The sequence below is a fragment of the Eptesicus fuscus genome, chromosome 11, assembly GCF_027574615.1.
Source record: "Eptesicus fuscus isolate TK198812 chromosome 11, DD_ASM_mEF_20220401, whole genome shotgun sequence".
Taxonomy (NCBI): Eukaryota; Metazoa; Chordata; class Mammalia; order Chiroptera; family Vespertilionidae; genus Eptesicus; species Eptesicus fuscus.
In genome coordinates this window covers 25,125,514-25,148,453 of record NC_072483.1, presented here as the reverse complement: position 1 = coordinate 25,148,453, position 22,940 = coordinate 25,125,514, and the positions used below count along the sequence as shown (strand labels likewise).

The following is a 22,940-nucleotide window of genomic DNA, read 5'->3' as shown; positions in this document are numbered from 1 at the left end:
ATGGCCTAATAAGGTACAATGGCCATCAGGTGCCAAAGTGTGGGGTTAACTGTGTCTATAAAACACTGTTTATTGTACTTGAAATACAACACTCTTTCATGAGAAGTATGTGCTTAGTACTGTTCACAGCATCCAATGGCAGAAATGTGTTTTTTTTATTTTTTTATTTTACTTTCTTAGACATTTTACCTGATGGGAATGAGATGGACCACATCTGAATGCCCTCCAAAAGCAGGTAATGAGACTTTTAATCATTCCATAGCCTCCCCTGTATAAGCTGTATCTTCCAGACACAAATACAGGCTGGGAGCAGTTGGGAGGCAAAGCTTTGCTGAGAACCAGTAAGTCAAATGAAAAACTGGAGACGTTCAGGCAGTGATGAGAGGAAGACATCCCTTCAGGTTGCTGCTCTGCGTTTCTGGGTCCTGAGTATATATATATGACCAGCCTCTCCACTAGCCAGCTTTGCCTTTTTACTATTGGCTGCACCTAAGGGCTTTATCAATGACAGCAAACAAAGTAGGTGGTCTCCTACCTCTTTCTAACTGTAGAAAAAAAAAAGTGACATAATTTTTCACAGCCTGAAATAATTGGGGAAGTACAGATACTGGTTAGGATCACTCTGAATTATTAGTGGAAAAGTGGGTCTCAGAAGTACGTTACATGTGAAATATTTTTCGTCACTTGAACATGTGCCGTCCAGAGCTGGCCCTGTTCTAGCCGTCACAGGGAACAAACATTTCACATTCACAGATGCTCCCAATTTGGTGCGGTTTGGAGTGTAATTTAGATCAAACGTCTCCATGTAAATGAGTCAGGGTTTCTTAATTAGGTGCCTCTAAAGCAAAACCTTGGACCACATCAGTAGGTGTGGGTGTGGTGCCCACAATACTGGAATCTTTCCTATAGACCAGGCTCTTAGCATCATTTAAATAGAGCTTTTCTTTTCTTTCTTTCTTTCTTTCTTTCTTTTTTTTTTTTTTTTTTTTTTTTCAGGCAGTAATAAATCTGCAGATGGCATAGACAGAAAGACGCTACTTCAGAAGAGCTGTCTAAAAACACTGCCTCTTTGGCAAATGCCTTAAAGTAGGTCATTCTGCTGTGATTTAGCTTTTTCTTTAGATTTGATTGCCAGCTTTTTGTTCCCATTGCAAGTAGGGTGCATTCCAGTCCACAGACTTGTTCTTAATTTTTCCAACTGGTATTTGTTTACCAGGATTTGCAGATCTTCATACGAAAATGGCCAATATACTGTCACAGAACTAATCATGCCCTTGACCACAGAGAGAAATGGATCCCGGTGCTAATCTGGTGATGCTGAAATATTAAATGCCCTAAACACCAAGTCTCCCCACAGCAAAACTGCGTTGATTTATACGAGTAGGTTTGTTGAAATAATTGTCCCATCTTTTATACATGTGAAGAGAAGAGGTGACAGGATGGAAATGGAAAACTTTTACAAGCCAAATAGCCATTTGTATAGATATTCAGGTTATCTGCTTTTATACTTGTCATTGTTTGTGTTTTTTATAGGGGGAAAAAAAATCACCCGGTCCCATTTCCCTATCCAGGCTTTGGGATTTACATGCAGAATCCCCTGCGGCATTAATGAGTCACCTGCATAAATCCCCTGGCAATCAATGGGCATATAGTCCTTGTTTTGTTATATTAATTATTCCTCACAGAACCTTGACGCTGACATTAAATGAGGCCTTAAAAAATCTTGATGAAGGTCTTAAGGTATCTTTTACTGTTCAAATATTAGCATTGCAAAAACTATGTCTAAGGCATTATTCATTTTGTGGTACCACAGGGAAGAAGGGACTGAAATAAGGGCACAGGAGTACACTTCCTGGTCTTAACACTTTATTGACCAGAGGCCAGCTTTCCCAGGACTAAGTTATAATCCTCAAATTGTGATATGATTAAAATAAATGTTAAAATCAGAATGAATAAAAGAACTGAGTACATTGTTTTCTCCAGATTGGAGTTGAATATGGTGTCTTCCCCACAGGCCAAGTTTTGTCTTGGCAAATTATTGGTGTTTTCAGGTGAATTCCAAAATGTCAGTTAAAAAGACTCAAAAAACTGGGCTCTGGAAAGGACATGGAGATTATTGGCTAGGTGTGCTGCAAGATGGCCTGGTGAGTGTACACTTAAGAAACAGACTGGGAAAATGGTTTTATGTGCAGTTTTCCTTCATTCCTAGTAAACTTGTACTCAGAAGGCCTGGGGAATATAAGGTTTGATTAAACAAATGCTCTGGTGAAAAACACTTAAACATGACATTATCATATGTGGATTAGCAGCAATCAAACAACACAATTAGTATTAAAATTACAACGGACATGGCATTATCATCCTTTGATAATTCACAAGGAACTTTGGAATCTTGAAGCGCTCATTAGCAACTTGAGTTATCTCTGTGCTAGTGCCTGGTTATTAGATAAAATGGGTGGTTATTAGAGATTTCTGACTGGTGAAATGACAGCTGATTGAAATCTATTTGGATCCCTTTGGAGTGGGAGCTGTTTATTGAGTTATAGTATTTGATGATACTTTCCAGGTTTTTCAATGCTGATGATTTTGAATTATCTGTTGACTTTCTGCTTTTCTTCCCTTTGCTGGTTAATGAGTCTCACTGTGCTTGCCCCAAAGAGGTGTTTAACCCCCTCCTCTCTCTTTAGGCTCTGAACAATCTTGTTGAATGCATTCTCTTTCATGATTTGAAATATTTACTCTAAAAGCCTGGTTCTCAAATCTACATTTCCTCCTTTAATATAATGCTTTCACTTGCTAAAATAATTTGTTGAATACCTCCCATTGCACTAGCTTGTGCTGGCTACATGGGGCACTACGGAGCCCAGGAAGGAATGAGTCCTGCCTCTGAGGAATTACAGTTAACCTAGGCTGAGTAAAGGATTAATTACAACTTCACAACAGACTGAGTAGAACTGTCTATGGCTGCACTAGGAACTTGGGGGAGGGGCCTTCATCTCTTTGGTACTTTAGGGTTTAGGTATTGCAATTTCCTTTAACCCGGAAGAGGAAACTGATGCTCTGAGAAGTTGTGTTATCCAAGGTGACACAATTAAGGAGTCATAAACTCTGGACACAAATAAGTTTTCTGGTTCTGAATCCAATGCATTCTTCACTTTCTCTCTTGGATTCAGTAAAAGATTAAGTGTCTGGACTAGACTCTCTGCTTGAGTTTCCAATTGTGTCCAGTTCTAATAACTATATATTCTTGCCTTTCACTCTCTTTATCTCATTAGATTTCACACACACACACACACACACACACACACACACACATACACACATACACACACACACATACACACACTACAAGGTGGGTAAAACTAAGCATTATTCCCATGCTAAAGATGATAAAGCCATGGCTGGGACATGAAGCGACAGGCCTATGGTCAATGGGGAAGTTTATACCCCAGCTGGGGCTGAAATCCAGTTCTTTAAATTCTCTCAACCTATCAGGACCAAATGTGTGAGACACTTTGCACCCACAAATTACTCTTTCTGATTAGATCAATGGGATAATCCAGTGGTCGGCAGACTCATTAGTCAACAGAGCCAAATATCAACAGTACAACAATTGAAATTTATTTTGAGAGCCAAATTTTTTAAACTTAAACTATGTAGGTAGGTACAGTGTTATTAACTTAATTAGGGTACTCTTAAGCTGGCCTTTGCTAAAAACTCAAGGGGTCAAAGAGCCGCATGTAGCTCGCGAGCCGCAGTTTGCCGACCACTGGTAAATCATTTGCCAGTTGGTTTTCCTATTCTCCTAGAATGTACTCTTTTAAACATAGTAATTTTTTAAAAACTGGAGTCAGTTCATGTTATTCCTGCTCCAAACCCTACAACTGGCTCCCCTTTCCTTTTAATTCAGAGCAAGAGGCTAATTCCTCACAAGAACCCCTAAAGCCCCATGGGAAATGGCCTTGTCAATGATGTGTGTGACTCTTTCTTTCTTTCTTTCTTTCTTTCTTTCTTTCTTTCTTTCTTTCTTTCTCTCTCTCTCTCTCTCTCTCTCTCTCTCTCTCTCTCTCTCTTTCTTTCTTTCTTTCTTTCTTTCTTTCTTTCTTTCTTTCTTTCTTTCTTTCGTTCTTTCTCTCTTTCTTTCTTTTCTTTCTTTCTTTTTTTTTTTTTGTGTGCGTGACTCTCTTTCTTTTCTCCCCACCCTTCCTTGGCTGCAGAGACACTGGCCTCCTCGCTTTGCTATAGGTCAAAGACCCCAAGACTGTAGATGTCCTCTCCGTCCGGTGCTTTGACCCCAGGTGTCCATTTCACAGACTCCCTCTCTCCCTCCCTCAACCCTTGTCAAATCTCACCTGCTTCCCCAAAGACCTGCTTTATTACTGAAAACCACCCCACAGCACTCTTAATCCCCTTAGTCCGCCCTACTTTTACTGGTTCCTTAGCAGCCATCACCTTCTATTATGCTGTAGCATTTCCTTATTTACCATGTTTATTAAATGTATTTGTTTATAGTATGTGTACTAGTATTATGTTTATTATGCAAACTCCATGAAAGCAAAGGTGATTTCTGTTCAATTTACTGATGTATTGCAAGTTCCTAGAACAGTGCCTGTCACAAAGTTGGTGCTCAAAGTCCACAGATGATCCAGTTTACATTAGTGAAAACTCTACTCTCTTTAGTCCACAAATTAAACACCTTGGCCTTGTCTATATCTATTTTTGGTTACAGGCTCATCATATCAAACCTATCAGCAAATTCTCTTGACTTCCTTTAAGGTCCTTCTAGGCATTCCTCCCTTCCCCCTGAGCGCCACAGCCAGCACTCTCTAGCCATGCTCAGTTTCCGGCTTGGCTCCAGCCTCCTTCTTTGGACCTTGCATCCCCAAATCCATTTTACATATGCTCTTTCCATAAGTTAAGAAACTCAAATGGAAACAAAAGCAGAACTTACATTCTTCAACTACTCACTAACCTGCCTTAGTTCCCGATGGTCTGGGACATGGACTCCAGCTTTTCTCCAGGCCCCACCCATAACCTGGCTCCTCCCTGCACTTGGGTCTCTCCTTCTCCTTTTCTTAGGTCACAGGGTCACAGGTAGCACAGGCTGCTCACAGCCACATTCGGGCATCCCTTCGTTTTTTTCAGGTAGACCCACAGTCATCTCTGCGCTTCCCAAATCCCACCCATGCTTCAAAACCTAACTTCAGCTCTACGTTTCGTTGGAGACTTCTCAACTATGTTAGTCTGTTTCTCCTTGCAGATTCTGTTTAACAGTTAATTGTTCTCTACTCTTTTTATTTTTCTTAAGTGCTTTGTCCCCTAGTAGATTAGTAGCTATGCAAAGGCAGACCTTTTTTTTTTTTTTAAATCGTCCTAACTCTCACTAGTGTAGTATGAGGCACATCTAGGCACTCCTTAGACAGATATTGTTGATTCATTGATTGATGGCTGTATTCTTCTCCTTCTTGTATATGTACTTCACCATGCTAGCTGTAGATAGCTGAACATTTCAAATGATATATTTTGAATGATATCCTAAATTTATGTATCTTTGGCAAGTAATAGCATTTTTGCAGCTATACTGTTGAGCTATATATTAGGATAAATGTATATTTAAACTCCAGCCTTATCTAGTTTATAGCATGTCTGAACGTAGCAACTGATACTGCTTTCACCAGGGATTAACTGACTCATGCTTATTAAGCATGTGTGTGTGTGTCTCTGTGTGTGTCTGTGTGTGTGCATGCTTCCTTCCATACATCTAAAGTGAATCCTATCATTAAGAAGTCACAAAATATGCAGATAGGAGTATAAAAAGCACTTAGAAAATAACTAGATAAAGAATATAATCATTAATCCAACCAATAATTAAGCCTTTGATGGCACATGCAGGGTTTAGCGGGAAAGCCTCCATAGCACACAACAATAAACTAAGTTTTCATAATATAAGCTGCAAAATGGCCCATTATTTGATGTCTTTCAGCAACTCTGATTTTATTTTACAAAGCTGGAAGGAAGATTATCGCTCCCTTACTGTTCATTGGTCAAACCTTAAAGGTCTGCCTTCGGCCATCTTGTCTTCTCCTGACTCATCTTGAGAACAGACAGTTTGGTTCCTGACGGTGTGTCTTTCTGCAGCACTAACCAAGGAGTGAGAAATACAACCACTGTTGAGAGCAGGCATCTCATTCATGAAACATGTTCAGGGACCAAGTTCTGTGCCTCCCTTCCACAGAAAAAGCCATTATAAGAGTGGTGTGTATTATTTATTATTTTGGACTCTCCATGTTTCTGCTTCCTTTTATTCCTAGGACAAATGAAAGCGAACCTAATTATTCTGGGTGTTGAATCTCATTTTAAAGCCATCTTTCTCTTTGCCCAGCCTCTGCTCTCTCATTTCACAGAAAACTTCTCCCCTCTTCCATGTAAAAACTGCCTTCTGGAAGTGTGGTTCCCTGACACAGCACCAGGGAGCTTGTTCTCTGTGCAGAATCTTAGGCCTCATCCCAGACCTCCTGAATCAGAATCTACATTAAAAAATGTTTTTATTGAGCCCTAACTGGTTTAGATCAGTGGATAGCGTGTCAGCCTGTGGACTGAAGGGTTCCGGGTTTAATTCCTGTCAAGGCACATGCCTGGGTTGCAGGCTTGATTCCCAGTAGGGAGTGTGTAGGAGGCAGCCAATCAGTGATTCTCTCTCATCATTGATGTTTCTCTCTCTCCCTCTTCTTTCCTTTCTGAAATCAATAAAAATGTATTAAAATTGTTTTTTATTGATTTTAGAGAGAGAAGAAGGAAGAGGGAGAGAGAGAAACATCACTGAGAGAGAAACATTATTGGCTGCCTCCTGCATGCCCCCTACTGGGGATAGAGCCTGCAACCCAGGCATGTGCCCTGATTGGGAATCGAACCTGCCGCCTCTTGGTGCCTGGGATGATGCCCAACCAGCTGAGCCACACCAGCTTGGCATAATCGACTTTTTTAACAAGACCCCTAGCCATTTGATTTGTAAGCACATTGAAGTTTGGGAAAACCTGAGCTGGAACTTTCTGAAATGCTTGGGTGGCAGGAATGCTAGCCACAGGACCCGCAGGTGGAAGACCCCTACAGTGCCCGCTGTCCACCACGTGAATCCCTGGATGTCCTCCATCATTTGAGTCCCTTTCTACTTGGGTGCTTCAAAGCCCGTTTCCTGAGAATGCTGAATCAGTCACATGGCATGGATAGAGGACACTCTTTTTTTTCCAGCCTATTAGTTGCCACCGTTAAGCTCTTCTGCCAGAACCCGGGTTGTGTGAGGCGAGGCCTTTTGGATGAGCTGCAGGATGATGGCCCTGACCTCTTGTGGTCCTCGAAGTTCCCCTGGTGCTTTTTGTGAGAGAAGGGGTTGGTAACCTCAGTGTCCTGGCTGACTTCCAATCTGTGTAATTGCACGCAGTCTACCGAAGCCTGCTCTATAATTTAAAATAGGTACGTACGGTATTACTCACTCCTTGTATCACACTGGTGTGTTGTGTGGCTACAGGCTCCTAATCAGCTGGTTTTCTCAGGTGGCTGCGTTCAAGATGAAGAAAACATCTCTCTAGCCAACTCCCTCCCACCCCCACTCTCTCCAGCTCCCTCCACCCCACACACAACTGCCTACCTGTTTTCTTCTATGTTACATTCTTGGATGAAAAAGTGTTTTGGGATCAGAAATTCCTAGAGTGGGACAATGACATTTCCTTAGCTCCCTTACGTAACACCTGCTCCTAGGCCCCCCAGCCCTGTCATAGGGCATTGCAGGGATGCTGGTGGAGAAAATAGCAGGAGTGTGGTGAAATAGGCCTTCCTCTGCCAAGACGCAGGCTCAGTTCCTAGGACTGTCAGGGAAGCACAAATTACATGAAAAGTTTGGCAGTTTAGGAATTGGTCCTTTTCGGTGTGATGTGAATGGAGAGTAAAGTCAGAGAGAACAGGGCAGACTAGTTAGAAAAACACAACAGGACATGAACCACCCATAAAAGGCCTCGCTATTGCTCTGGGGGATGCCTGGTCCTAAATAGAAACGTGGCACCGGGAGAGTGAGTGGAATCCCTCTGTGATGACGCAGAGGTCAGCACCAGGAAGCATGTGCGTCTAGAACAGCAGAAGGAGATGAAAGAATGATGGGAAAAGATGGGTGAGCCAGGAGCCAAGAGGACGGGGCTGTGATCCAATCAGAGAAGATGTAGGTTTGAGAGCAGGATCTTTCTGGGATATAAAATGGTTGCTAAAAAAGTGTTTGAAACGGGGGGGAAATGGGATTTCAGTGAAGCATCACTTTGCATGAGTAAATGTATTCTTTTTTATGTCCAAGCACAGAGACACAAAATAATTAGATAAAAATTCCTTTAGAGCAAGGGTAATTTCTTTTATCTTTTCATATCCCAAACACTAGGGAAGATAAATGAATTAGCTAATGAATAAGATGAATGAATGAATAAAAAAACAAAATTAATAATAAGAAGGATATTATTAAGAGGTGTATGTTGACTTTCAGTTTATGGAAAGCAGGAAAAACAAAACAAAACATGTTTTTAGTGCCCCAGGGCCAGCACCTATGTCTTGCCTACCCCTGCCCCAGAGTGCTTTCCTTGTCCCCTCTAAAATGGGAAAGAAAAGAAGAGCAAGGGGTTACTCCACCAGGTGGAGAGACTAACCGAATGCCTGGAACAGAGAGCACCTTTGCTAATCCCCGGGAGAAGAGGAAGGGCTAGAGGCAGAAAGTGGGGAAGCAAGAGCAAGATGAGGAAAGTGAACATTCCCAGAGAGGGCAGGGAGGTAGATAACATAGTTGAATGAGATCCCCAGATCCCAGAGTTTAGCGTTATCCTGATAAAACCCTCTTGATTTCCAGCTGAGTGTCTGTCATGATGGTACTCAATAGGTGTTTGTATCGTGACTAAATGGGCAATAGATGATGTAGGCAAGAACGCTTCGAAGATGAAGAGAGCTCTCAGAGTGAGGCATGGATGGAAGAATTTGAGAATGGTGGTGATATTGGGAGGAATGGAAAAAAAAAAGGGGGGGGGAGATACAATGTAAGAGAAAATAGCCTGGTTAAAGAGAATGTATGACACTGAAGAGAAGAAATGACCAGAAGTGAGAGTCATCTCTATACTAAAGAGTCATCTCTATACAAAAGGCAATATTTAGTATACAGATTCTGCATGTATTTTTAACTTCCTTTGTACATAGCAACAAATTAACCTGAGGAAAATTACAGACCAAAAACATCTCACTGAGACAGAGATAAAATACTTCAGTATTCTAATCTTAAATTTGAGCTCTATTGTTGTGTAGATAGTTTCAAGGGACAGTTCCCAATGTCCTGATCAAACATCCCCTAACCTCATCTCCTGGTCCCCAGAGGCTCTCATTCCGAAGCCCATGGTTTTAGTTTTGTTTGTCTTCAAAGTCAAGTGTGGGCTGAGTCTGCCATGGGCCCAGACCAGTGATTGATTCCTTATGGCTGGGATTCCCTCGGTCCACTGCTAAGGCCCAGTCTTTTCTCAGCCCAGACAATCCCGTCCTGAGATCTGAAATCTTGTGTATAATCTACACTTTTTCTTGCATGAGGGAAAAAAAAAAAAACCAACAAAAAACAGCAACCCTCCAACATGGCAGTGTGCAGCCGCCCCGTGCTAACTATTTCTGGATGTCACCCCGCAGCTCTCGTTTCTGCCTCCCCCTCTGCATCCCGGGTATGGCTGCCGGACTTGTCAGCACCTTGTCACGGCTCCCTGGTGCGTGGGCTACCGTCGGACTCTGTGTTCTTCACAATTACCCAGAAAAAACTCCCCAGAATCCTCCACAAGCAAAAATATATATATACTAACAGGTAAAAAAAAAAAAAAAAAGCCCACCACAAAGCCACTTTCAAAAACGTAGCCCCCTGAAGTGGGCGCTCCTTGCAAAGCTGCTGTGTCGCCTCCTTGTCGGTCCTGCAACACTCCTTTGTTCGAGGTGTGACAGGGATGCGGGAGCCAGTGTGATGTCACGAAATAATACACACATGTCAGGCGTGCTTTCATGTCTTGGGTACAGACCAGAATAAATTACTCCCGTGGAATGTTTTGTTTTTCTTTGCAGGGAATGGCCCCGCAGTTTACAAGGAGCTACGCTGACGAGAAGTGGCGGAGAACTATTATCAAAAAGAAGATCCTTTAAGGGAGGACTGAGTGGCCCAGGGGTTCACTGGGGTTCAGGAGACAGAGGCCTGGGAGGAAGTCGTTAGGCGGACAGCAGCGAGACATGCATCTTGTCCTGGAATTGCCACGGGCGGTGGGAGAAAAATGGGTCCAGCATGACATGAGCACAGGGAAGTGGTTCTCAGAACTGAAGGTGAACAGAGAGGAATTGGCAGCTGCCTGGACGTGCCAGCCAGGGAGGCCAGGGTATCGGAGACACGTGACAGAGCCGAGCGAGACAACTGCAAAGCTCCCCAAGCAGCTCACCCGAAGGGCTTGCCAGGAGGCCAGATGCTGCTCCTGGAAGAGTGTTTTCCCTGGTTGGGCATCTGGGTTCAGCGCTTTCCATTTAAAGAGGAGAGGAGAGGAGAGGTGGTAAAGGCAGAGCCGTCCCTGCCTTTTAATAAAATGTAAGCCTTCGAAGTGTACATATATGCTCATGCACACGCACACACAGCATTAATGTATGTGGACATGGAACACGTTTTAAAAAGAACTCCTAAAAATAAAACTTTCCCTGGTACTTTTTAGGTGGAAAGCAAAGTGTTAGGGGGAAGGAGGGAGGAAGAGAGGGAGAGTTGAAGAGAGAGAGAAAGAACACAGACACCAAGAAAAACCTTTATATCAGCATGTCAGCTTCCTAATTCGTTAGGTAATTTTACTTAAAGCGCTGGGATTATAGCCGGCGTTCAATTAAAAAAGGAAAGGGAATTCGAGTGATGGGCTTGTGCGTCTATCACCGTTGGCTGGTCTTTCTCACTCGCTGTCTAATCATTCCTTCTTCCCTGGAAACACCATCGGGTATTGGTGTTGGCAGGAAAGCAGAGTGTGGTCTAGTGGACTGGAAATCAGGTGACTTGAGGTCTGGTTGATTCCCCGCCCTCGCGCCCCTCCTCCCCCTTTTCACTTTGAAGTTTCTCTGTGTCTCTGCTTCACAAAACAGGAACTGAATTTCTCGTACACTTAAGAGTGGAGGGCCAGCATTTGTAATCAAGGTGATTTTTTTTTTTTTTGCTTCACCTAATGCTAACTAATTCAAGGTAGTCCTCCGAGGTCAATATTGGACTTGGAAAAAATGATGGACAGGGAGGTTGCTTGATATAATAGGAGATAGGAGCAATAGTCTTTAATTTAGTAGTGGGAGTAATGCCAGAAAATATACAACTAAGTTTTTATATTCTGAGATCTGTTACAAGTCCCAGATAATCAAGAAATCAGGAGAACTGGCACCTCTCTCCTTACCCCCCTGGACAACAGCGACAGTTCTTACAAGCTCCAGCACTGATGGGTGGTCACAGACCCTGACCAGCCTTCCTCAGTAGGAGAGCCTCTCTTAGCACTCCTCCATTGTGCTAGGGGCCTCTGAACAGGCCATCTTAATATTAGCACATATTACTTCTTTTACAATCAGGGCTTCTCTTCTCTTCATCATGATGAAAAGATAAACATCAGGTGAAGAGAGAAAGTTGAGAGGAACAGCTTACTAACCAATACCCTCAAAATGTAATGTTCCCTAGTCTTAGTCTGAAATATATCAAGTTTTCAAGTTTCCAGTTGATCTTAAGTGGAACCACCACTGGCTATTAGATGATCATCTTCTCACTCGATGGTCATGTGATTCAATGTGTTCCACAGAAATTGCTGACTATCTGTAATGTGTGGGGCTCTGTACTAGGCTCCAGAGTGTAGCAAGAGTCAACATGATTCACATTCCTGCCTTCCTAGAGCCTATTCCTAATGACAAAGGGATCAGGTCAGTTTCTTATAATTCCCACCTTCATCAATATTTTAGGACTGAACTGCTATCAGTAACATTTTTTCTTCCAGCTTGTAATATTTATTCCTGTGATTTTTTTCAAGAGCTGAAAGCTGAAGGCTCAAACAATATGTAGTCATCACTAGAAAATCTGCCCAATGTCCTGTTATCATGAGAATTTTCTAGGCCTCCTTTTGGAAGTAATAGTTTTAACCACAAAAAAATAATAGCTCTGCTCTTGCCAAGTTTTCTTTCTGTCACCATGCATGCCATTCTCAGACTCCTTTCTCCGGCTCTTCCTCTGATGACCCCTCAGTGTTAGACATCCCCAGGCATCTGTCCTCAAACCTCTTCTCTCTTCACACCCTTCCCTGAGGTTATTCATGACCTTACCCCATTGCCATCTTTAAACCCAGGACTCCTAAATTCAGACCTAGACCCTAATCACCTTTCCTGTATTCACAACAAATATTTATCTTCTAATAGATGTCATGAATGGAATATAAACAATGACCAAATCACATTGTGTCCCCAAAATTTCAACTTCTTTCATGCTTCCAATTTTATCATTTTCCTCTATGTAAGTTCAGGATATCATCACTCACCTAGTTAAAAACTTGGTTGCCATATAAAATCTTCCTTATTTCTAACCTCTTGCATGTACTGGTTGAGCATGTCCTGCTGAATCAACTCCCCCCCTCCCCCTTGCCTCTTGTATCCATCCCTTGCCCCATCCCCTCCGCCCCCACCTCCCTTAGTTTGGGATCTCTAGCTTGGACTATCATACAGTCCTCTTACCAAGGTTCGCTACCTCTAGTGTTGCCCTCCTAGAGGCTATTCTTCACACTTAGAAAGATGGTGATCTTTAGAAATACAAATTGCACCACCTTATCTCTGCTTCAGTGATTTACTGTCTACAGAATGAATTTCAAATTCTTTAGCAAAGCGTATAATGTCCTCTACAATTTAGCTCTAGTTTACTGCATTCTCGGCTTATGTTCGACCACTTCTAGGATTCACCGTTTCTGTACCACGCTGTAGTCCTCCTCGGTGCCTCTGGTACAGAGTGTTCTTCCTGCTTACAGTTGGCTGTTGTCTGCCACACTGCCACCCCTAGAGGTAGCACCTGGCATTTGGGAGGCGCTCTTTGGTTTCTCAAGGCTAAATTTCAGCACCTGCTTGGTGTTCTCATAGAGTCTTGTGATTCAGCACCATATTTATTATAATTGTTTGTGAATGTACTCCAGGAAACTATAGGATACATGAGGGCAGGAGCCCCTTTTCTGACTCTAGTATCAAGTTGTGGGGTCAGCAACTTTTTTCTGTAAAGGGTCAGAGTAAATATTTTTGGCCTTCTGCAACTGGTTACAATTATATAACTCTCAGCATTGCAGCGTGAAAGTAGCCATTGGCAGTACATAAATATATGAGTGTGTGAGTGTGTGTGTGTGTGTGTTCCAGCAAAACTTTAACAAAAGCAGGTAGCAGGCTGGATGTATTCCATGGGCCACAGTTCCCAACTTCTGATCTAATTCAGTGCCTGGAGTACAGTAGCCATTCATTAAGACTTCCTGTAGGAATGGGTGGATGAGATTTTCCAGTTAACATTTTCACAAATGCAAATTTATTTGACCTATTGCACACATGAGCAAAAGGGAGGGCTAGAGACATTAAGAGGTTTTCTTAATGTTGTACAGTTTCTAAGGGCTGAGGTTGGGATGTGGGCTTATGTCTTCCGATTCCAAATCCTTGGTTCTTTCCATTAGGTAAAAGGCCAAGATTCATGGTGGAAAAGGGTGCGGCAACTTAAAAAACTTGCCTCTTAGGAGAGAAATACCCTCCGTGGGGTGGGCCACCACTAATAGGGAAGACAGTGATAGATGGGCAGTAGCCATTTTAAGTTTTGTTTTTTTTCCTCCCTATTATCCAGTGGTTAATTTTCCCATTCAGATGTTAAATCAAAAGATCAAAAGTAATAATTTCACTCCGGTCTTAAAAAACCTTATCTCCCAAAGCCTTCCTGCAGAACAAGGGTCCACCACTGGAAGGATCATTGAACCCTAGTCCCCAGCTCACAAACCTTATAAATCCTGTGCCAAGATGTCTCCTAAGTAGATGACATTTTAATGATTACTACAGGGAGTTGGGAACTATTGCTTCATCCTCACGATCAGAGTAATTAATTTTCTTAACTACCAGGCCAAATTCTGCCACGGGAGTCCAGTTGAGAAATTTCAGACCCATAGGAAGTACATTAGCTCTTCAAAGTGATTAGGGTGCCATTTCAAATACACAAGCAAAGGAGCTATTAGGCTTCTGGCTTATTTCAAACAACTTGCAGCCCCTGTCCCTCAGGGAGAAAAAAAAAAAAAAGAGGAAAAGAAAAAAGAGAGAGAGAGAGAGAGAGAGAGAGAGAGAGAGAGAGAGAGAGAGAATAACAATTTGCACAGGTTCCTCATTTTCCAGTAAAAATACCCAGGGCTTGCAAGCCGTGGGATATCAGGTATTATGGTTGGGTGAGAGACCAAAGTGTACAGAGAAAGGGCGGAGTGCCAGAAGTCAGCACAGAAAAACAGCCTGCTCCACAGCACACCCGGCCGAGTTTCCAGCAGCCCGCCGGCAGGCAGACAGCTTCACCAGGCGTGGCTCCCGATCAGAGAGAAGGGCAAGGGCTTATGGGCTTTCCAGCCCATTCTTTAAACCCTGTCTCATTTCCCCCCCAAATATCAGAAATGCCCACTGTGTATGCCGCTTTAAAGACAGGGTGGATGGATTCTTTCCTCACCATTGTTTCTTCACACAACCCTTATATTTCTAGATCATCATTGTATGAGTTGCCTTTGACATGCTTTTGTAGAATATTTTATTTAACATCCGTGAAGACCACAGAGAAGCTTTAAATATCAGTTTACTCTCACAAAATAGCCACAGCTCGCCAGTTTCGCCTTTCAGAGAGGCATTCGACTGGCACCCTTCCATGAGATCTGTCTATTGAGCCATATCAGTTTTTCACCTTGGAATTCTATGAACAGCTGGGAGATTTTCTTAGAGTCAATACAAAAGGGAAGAGTTTTAGCTCCCCTTTCAAACTATTTTATAAAGTGCAAGTCTCCTATAAGACATTTATTTGCATCCAAAGTCTGCAGCCCGTGTATTCTTCCAAGGCTGTTTTTGAAAGTCAACGAATGACTATTGCATGTCATCTCCACAAGCCACCCACCTCTAAGTCATGCTGATGTTCTGTGAACAACGCATACCTATTTGGGAACTGAATTTGAGAGTGTTTTGCCTTCCAGAACGCACGCCACAAAGTAAATTTGGCTAACAAGCTTGGGTTCGCGGGGCATTTTTGTATTTATTTTCTAAATTTTCTGTAATTATATTATTTTTATCCTGGAAATAAGAATGTGGGGAAGACTTTAGCAGTGGCTAAAAAGCCTTAATGATAGGAATGACAACACACACCCCAGGACTGCAAAAGGTCAGCATCTGGCGGATGTGGAGTTGATAGAATTTGAGGAGGGTTTCCATGCGGGGTTGAGGCACAGGAGAAGGCCCTACCGGCTTCAAAACATCTCCCTTCCCAGGCCTCCACAAGGCCAGGGCGCTGTTCTGCCCGGCAGGAAGCCCTCACTGTGAGACGCATTCTGATAAGTTGGACAATGAGCATGAGAACTGTCCCTCGGAAACTGCTGTAAGGGGAGCTTCTGTCCCCGAAGCTCAGGGAGGCCTGGGCCCGCCTCCACCCTCCTCAGCCGCTGAAAGGTAAGGAGGCCAGATTCTCTCTCAGCAAGCTCCCACTTCAAAGGTGAAGATAGTCGGGTCTGAGAACTGGGACAAGCTGTGGATCAGGTAGATGTAGAGTCGGACACAGGCTAGAGTTAGGCTCAGGGCTACACGTGAGGATTGGGCACGGCATGGGGGTGTCACGTGGTTTGTCAAACATGTGAAAACAGCCTCACTGGGACTGGGGAAACTGGCTGAGTTGGGCCAGCATAGAAACTATGGTTTTGGAAAATGGTTCTGTGGTGAGACAAAGAATTTTCTGGAAGCCAGGAAATTTGGCAACCCAGCCTTTGCAATTCTTCCTGTATTTATTTCATTGAAAGTTATTTTATATTTTTCTCACTATAAAAATAGTACATGTCAACATATAATGTTTATCTAGACCCTAACATGGGCTATTAAAAAGGTTATTCATTGACTCCTCATCACACAAATAGGGTCAATTGCAATCTCTACTTTGTAGAGGAGAAGACGAAAGCTCAGAGTACATGGGCTTGTCCAAGGTGCGTCTCCAGTGAGGGGCAGAGCCTCGACTCAGGTCTCCTACCTCCAACGCCTGTTCTCTTTGCCTGTCCTCCCCAGCTCAGTGTCTCCTTTTACACCGTTGGTAGAAGTGAAAAAGGAACACATGAGAGAAATAAACTTCTCATAATTCAGCAACTCTAAGAAAGAAATAGTAACATCTCAGCAAATACCTTTACAGTCTTTTCCAGATGCATGACTTTTCCACATATGTATAGTTCTACTCTCTCTGAGTATATACAATATTATACCCCTGCCTTTAACTTAGCACAAGCATTTCCCTGAATTAAAACAACAACAACAACAACAATTAGCGATGAACCACATTTCCCTAAAATAGTATGAACTGATACCATGTACCATGTTCTGTCCCCCATTACTGAATGCTTCGCCGGCCGTCTCCAGGTGTCCACCAGTGCAAATGTTCTGTTGTAAACAATTTATCTGCAGAACCAGCCTGCTGTTCCTTAGGATAGGGTCCCAGCAGTTAAGATGACCACGCAAAACGTATAAAGATTTGAAAAAGTTTTCATTTTTGAGATATATTACATGTTTGCCTTTTCCAACATGCAGAGAGATACATCCCACTGAGCAGCATGTAGAGGGCTTGATTCAATACACACCTGACAAAATGGGATTTATCTTATTTTACTAGTTTTCTATAACCTCGTCGTCTTCTTTCTCCTTTATGCATTTGCAAAATAGAGAAAAGGGTGCCCCGTTCTAGCAGTTCTTCCTTTTGCTTTTTAAAATTAATGTTGGAGGGACTGTTTTCACAGTTTGAAACCTCAGACTTATCTCCATGGCTGACTAGATATGGGCGATAAAGAAAGGAAAGAAATAAAAACTGTGTGGCCCTGGCTGGCATGCTCAGTGGTTAGAATGTCGACCTACCGGTTGGAAGGTTTGAGTTAGACTCCCGGTCAAGGGCATGTACCTGGGAGGCAACCAATCTATGTGTCTCTCTCACACAATCTCTCTCTCTCTCTCCTTTTCTCCTTCCCTCGCTTCTACTCTCTCTAAAAAAATCAATGGAAAAAATATCCTTGAGTGAAGATAAAAAAAGCAACAACAAAACTGAATTTTTTTTAATGAAAGGTCTCAAGACTTGGGCCATTTCTTTCTACTTGATGTTCACCCCTCCAATCTATCTGTATGGCCTCCTGGGCTCTTCTCTCATTCTGTCTTGTTCGCCTTGCACTCTGCTGCCAAGTGTGTCTTTCATAAACACTAAACACGTTTTGCAATTGTCTGATAGGTAAGGTTTCAACAGTTCTCTATTTCTTATATACATCCTTTGTCTGGCTTCCAACTACACACCAGATATTTTTTACCAGCAAGTAAACCTTACCTTACTAGGTCATCCTTCCCATTAACTTCAGCTTCGCTTTGCCTCCCTACCTTTCCAAAGAAGCAGGCTAAAGGTAAATGCACTTGACACTTACATTTTATAGAGATAGAACTTGCCATTTATGTCACGGTTCAGAAGGTACCCCAGGACCTTCCAGTGCTTCTCACTGTAATGTCAATTTGTGAAAGCGGCTGTAAATAAGGGCTGCGAGTTGATGGCATTTGGAAATGATAGCTTCTTCTGAATTCCTGATCTCAAGCTATCACAGCAGAAGTATAGGACTTGAACTCGAGTTTGATCAAGAACGAGGACTCTGAGACTATTTAGCCTTTACAGCCATTGTGTAATCTTATGGTTAATATAATCACAACCCTTTAAAGTTCTGGCTTCGTGGCCAGAACCTGCATTCACCTTCTAGTCCAACTGTGCAGTATCAAGCTTTCTCAGTTGGCACTTCTCTGCTTTCAAGGGAACGTTTAACGCAGACCTCTGCAAGCATGGAGCTCTGTTCTGTTGGCTGTAGAGTACGTAGGCCAAGTGGAATTTCTGGCACTTCATTACATTCCCTGACCCTCACTAAACAAACTTCAAAATATATATATTTGCAACAATTTGGAATAAACACTACATACAAGTGTTGATGGTAGATTTTTCTGAAGAACTACCAAATGCATCAAGACTAAGGAAAACATTCTAATGATTCTTTCAAACATGAATATATTTAAATTCTCGTTAAACAATCTTCTTATTTAGTCTTCTCAGGCTTTGATGACATGCCACGATTGGCTGTTTATCAAAAACTTAGCAAGAAATACTTAACAAGATATAATCATGTGCACACACTTGTGCATAATTAAACCCAGTTTACTAGTAAAAATCAGTGCTCAGTGGAATATGGTCACACCACTCAAGAAAGGTTGGGGTGACTGGCAAATGACACTTCCCTATGTATAATGAAAAAATCTTACAATGTGAATGCTGTGAAGGTGATATAGTAATCCGTTCTTAAATCTTAAAGACATCTATTTCCATCTCTACTGAGATGAATGGAAGTTCTAGCAAAGTTAGGAAGTTATTTTAGGCAAAAAACACAATCAGGCATTAGTTGTTCACCCTGGAATGGTGCGGCATGGAGGTGAAGGATTCTCATCCTTCCAAGGTTTTTAGTTGGATGACTTCTCATCTGTGTATTTTATTCTTTTTTTCAAAGAAAAATTTAGCTGACTCTCATTTTCTTCATTTTATAGCTGTTCTTTCAGTTGGAATGAAAGAGGATTAATTGAGACTGAGTAATTGATATTTCTCAAGATCTACAAGACTAGGTATTGCATTGCATTAAAGAGTACACGTTCCCATTTGTTTTATGACTTTGTCCAGTTAACGTTACTGAGATAAGCACTCTGGTATTTACTTGTAACCTGAAACCCTTTTCACAGTGTGACTGGATCCTACGGGAAAAGAATTAACATTTGAGGAATGCTTACCCAGTGCCAGGCATTTTATATGCATTATCTCATTTAATTCTCATAACCACAGGATATGGCTGACATAATTTAATCCAATTTTATGTGCCTGGGATTATAAAGGGAGTTAAGTATAGAACAAGGATTTGACACTAGATCTACCTATTTATTGAAAGCCCAAGATCCTTTCACTAAATCACACTGGGTTTCCCACTGTAGCCAGGATGTGGAGGTGACAGGAAAGGCCATTCTAACAACCAGGGGTCCTCTAAACTGCGACACAGGTGCCCCTCTGGGAGTGAAATAAGTAAGAGGATAATACGACGAATTAGATTAAGACATGTACCTAAAGTAGTGACTGGTTAAACAAATTAGGAGCTATGCATACCATTGAATACTATGTCATCATTAGAAAGAATCAGATGAGTCTTACTGAAATGTGAAGCTGTCTATGAGTTGCAAAGTAGTTGCAGGAGACTATGCGCTGTATGATATACTTTGACACAATCAACAACCATAGACACATTTTTGCATGTGCTTAGAAACAGGTCTGGAAGGACATATACAAAAGTGTTAGTTACTTCTACTCAGCAGGCAAATTTCACTTTTTAATAAAATATTCACCACTGTTTAAAATTTTTGTGTGCAATCACATGTATTACATTTACAATTAAAATTTATGTAATGAACTCATTGAATAATCCGCAGAAATGACCAGACCCAAGGAGTGGCGATTAAGGTGATGAAGGAGATTTAATCTCACAGGAGTAAACTCTAACAAGCTTCAACACTGCCATATGCATATGCTCAAAGCTAAAACCTTATCACTTGTATTGAGCTCTGCCTTATCTGAGGAAGGTGTTAACAGAGGACAAATGAGTAACAGTCATTTCAAATTTAGCATGTCCAAAAGGGCCCTCTCCTTACCCATCTACCATTTTTCCATTCGTTCAAGCCCAAGCCCTAAGAGACACACTTGATTTCTCCTTTCCCTTACCCACTGCATCCCAACCAGGCAAATCCAACCTGACCCACCTCCAGAATCTCTCTCCGAGGGCTCCACACAAGCCACCATTATCTTTTGCCTGGACGACTAGGGTTGCCTCCTAATAGGTGCCCCTGCTTTCCCTTCTGCAATCCATTCTCCACATGGCCAGTGTGACATTTTATATTCCCCCAGTTGTGGCTCTTCATTGTATTTACAATGGATTACAAATGTCTGACTGTGATCTGACACCCCCATAACATTTGTGACCCCCAACTCCCACCACCATCCCACTCGTTCATTAGGCTCTAGCCATCCTGGCTTTTCAAATACAATAAGCTCTTTGGGTTCTCTGGGTTTTTACACTTGTGTGTTTTTTTCTGCTTGGAACCCTCTTCTCTTACAGGACGGCACCTTGATAATCCGAATCAACATTTAACAGATGAGGAAATAAAATTTCAGAGAATTTAAGTAACTCATTTATGGTCCTAGCCTTGGTACAAGGCAGGGCTAGGCTTTGAACTCATGTCTGAAACATCTCATGCCTTTCCCATTGTACTATACAACAAAGTAAAGATGACCCATCTAAGGGCTCTGAGTAGAGTTCTGACTAATCAGCAAGTATCTGTTCACTGAAAAAGCCAGGATAAATCAATTCAGTCAGAAGTTCCTTTTGTAGCTTCTCCTTCCTACCATTAGTACATTCTCCAACTTTTGCAGGAAGACTTAGATGAGCGAGAGGAGAAAATATGAGATAGATGTATTTGAAAACTCTTGTCTTAGAGATCTGAAATTAAATATTGTTCATTTAGGAAAGGAGTATATGACACAACAAGAAACCTTTACAACTTACTTAGTCAGATGTCCAAAGAGGACTTTCATGGTGTCACGATTTGATGGAGGGAGTTTTTGTACAAGGGACTTCATAGTTTCAATTCTCGTGTTGTTGTCTTGCTTTTCTGAAAAATAAAATAAAAACAAAGGTTAGAAAAAAATAAGATTTCATAGATACATGAGGGAATTTTTTAAGGAGAATTTTGGACTAAGAATTAGCAGTGTGAAGTCCTACTCAGCAGCCAAAGGGAAAGGTGTGCTCAACATTATCATGGAGTTTCTTCATTTTGACTCTGAATTAGATCATGGCCATGTGACTGAGACTGGCCATAGAGACATAAGTCAAAGTATTATGTGGGACTCCTGGGAAGGACATGCATAAGGTGCTGATTTAGCTATTGAATCAAATCTCACAAGTGCTTTACTATTATACAAGGTGTGGTAGGTTGAATAATGAACTTCCAAAGATGTCCATGTCCTAATTTCTGGAACCTGTAAGTATTTTACCCTCCATATCAAAAGGGATGTTACATGTGATTAAATTAGGGGCTATGAGATGGGGAGATCCTGCTGGATTATAAGGGTGGGCCAGTGTAATCATGAAGGTGGTTAAGAAGGAACCAAGAAGACCAGAGTCAGAGACAGAAGTCATGTGACAGAGGAAGCAGGAAGAGAAATGGCTGTGTGATAAAAGGCCATGGGCCAAAGAACGAACAGCCTCTAAAAACTAGAAAAAGAAAGGAAATAGGCCTCCAGAAGGAAGACAGTGAACTGATTTCCATTTTCTGACCTCCAGGAATGTAAGGTAATAAATTTGTGTTGTATGAGCTTGTGGCAGTTTGTTACAGCAGCAACAGGAAACAAACACACAAGGACACACAGTGTGATTTAATTACCAATATTCTATTGTTTGCTTGATTTTGTGGGAGAGTAAATACTTTTTTATTACTTCTATGCTATCCTGTTTCCGGAATACATTTTATTTTTTGCTATGAATTAGGAAAGTGTGAAAACAAAAATTGAAAGTATAAAACATAGTCTTATACATTTAAAAAAATAAGTTCTTCAAAACTGCATGCCACATGAATTTATTTCCTTCATTTTGTTTATTTTTTACCTTTATGGGCATGGATGGCATAATAAAAACTAAGTTACTTAGTACACCAGAGAATTCATCTTGCCATAGTTTTAACCAGGGCGGAGAATTATAATTATTTATTGAACTCAAACATTTTCTATACTTTAATCTCTAACTGCTAGCACAAAGCACTGGGTGACCCTAAACAGTCCACTTCTGCAAAAGATGATGTACAAGAGAATAATATGTAAGGCAACACCCACCAAATATCCATTCTCTTCTTCCTTAGCAAGGCAATCCCATCATTGTGGGAATGCCAATATACCCACTTAAAAGAGCTCATTTCCTAGCTTCCTTGGCAAATAGAGTGGCCATGTGACTAAGATTGGCCATTGAGACTTAAGTCCAAGTGTATTGTGGGACTTCTGGGGAGACCATGGAGAGGATGCTGGTTTAGCTTTTAGCCTTTTCACCTCCGCTCTTCAGAATGAAGATAGAATGGTTATCACATGAGATGACACTGAGAACAGAGGCCCAGCAGAGTGGAACACACGGCTGGGAGGCGCTTCCCTGAATCTGTGGAGCAGTCACTGGTCTTACCTGCTTGTCTGAGTTTCTTTGACGTAAGAAACTAAGCCTCTGTGTACTGGAACCTTTATGAATGGTTCTCTGATACTAAAGCCCAACACAGTTCCTAATATGATGTGCCTCCTGAAGCCCAATTTGTAATCACCTGTTATTAGGTAGATGAACTTAATAAAGTGGAGTGAGAAAGAGAAACAGGCAGGGTATTTCAAATACACTGCAAACAAATAAACAATCCACTTTTAATAAGCAATTATAGGGAAAATATCCTGCAGAAGATGGTATTTGGTGAAAGTGGGATGGGGTAGTCTTCCTAGTAGAACTATGCTTGGAAGCTTTTCTTCTTGCTCCTGAAACCACAAAGGCCTA

The 22,940-nt window shown here is 41.8% G+C and overlaps 1 protein-coding gene across 2 annotated transcripts in view; it reads right to left on the bottom strand.

Annotated features, from left to right (window-relative positions):
- The window catches only part of ARHGAP15 (Rho GTPase activating protein 15), a 648,004-nt gene that overhangs the window by 42,930 nt on the left and 582,134 nt on the right, over positions 1–22,940 (bottom strand). For both annotated transcript variants that reach the window (XM_008143494.3, XM_054722880.1), the window contains exon 13: positions 20,928–21,033. In XM_008143494.3, coding sequence (XP_008141716.1) covers positions 20,928–21,033 — 106 coding nt within the window. The remainder of the gene's footprint in view (positions 1–20,927; positions 21,034–22,940) is intronic.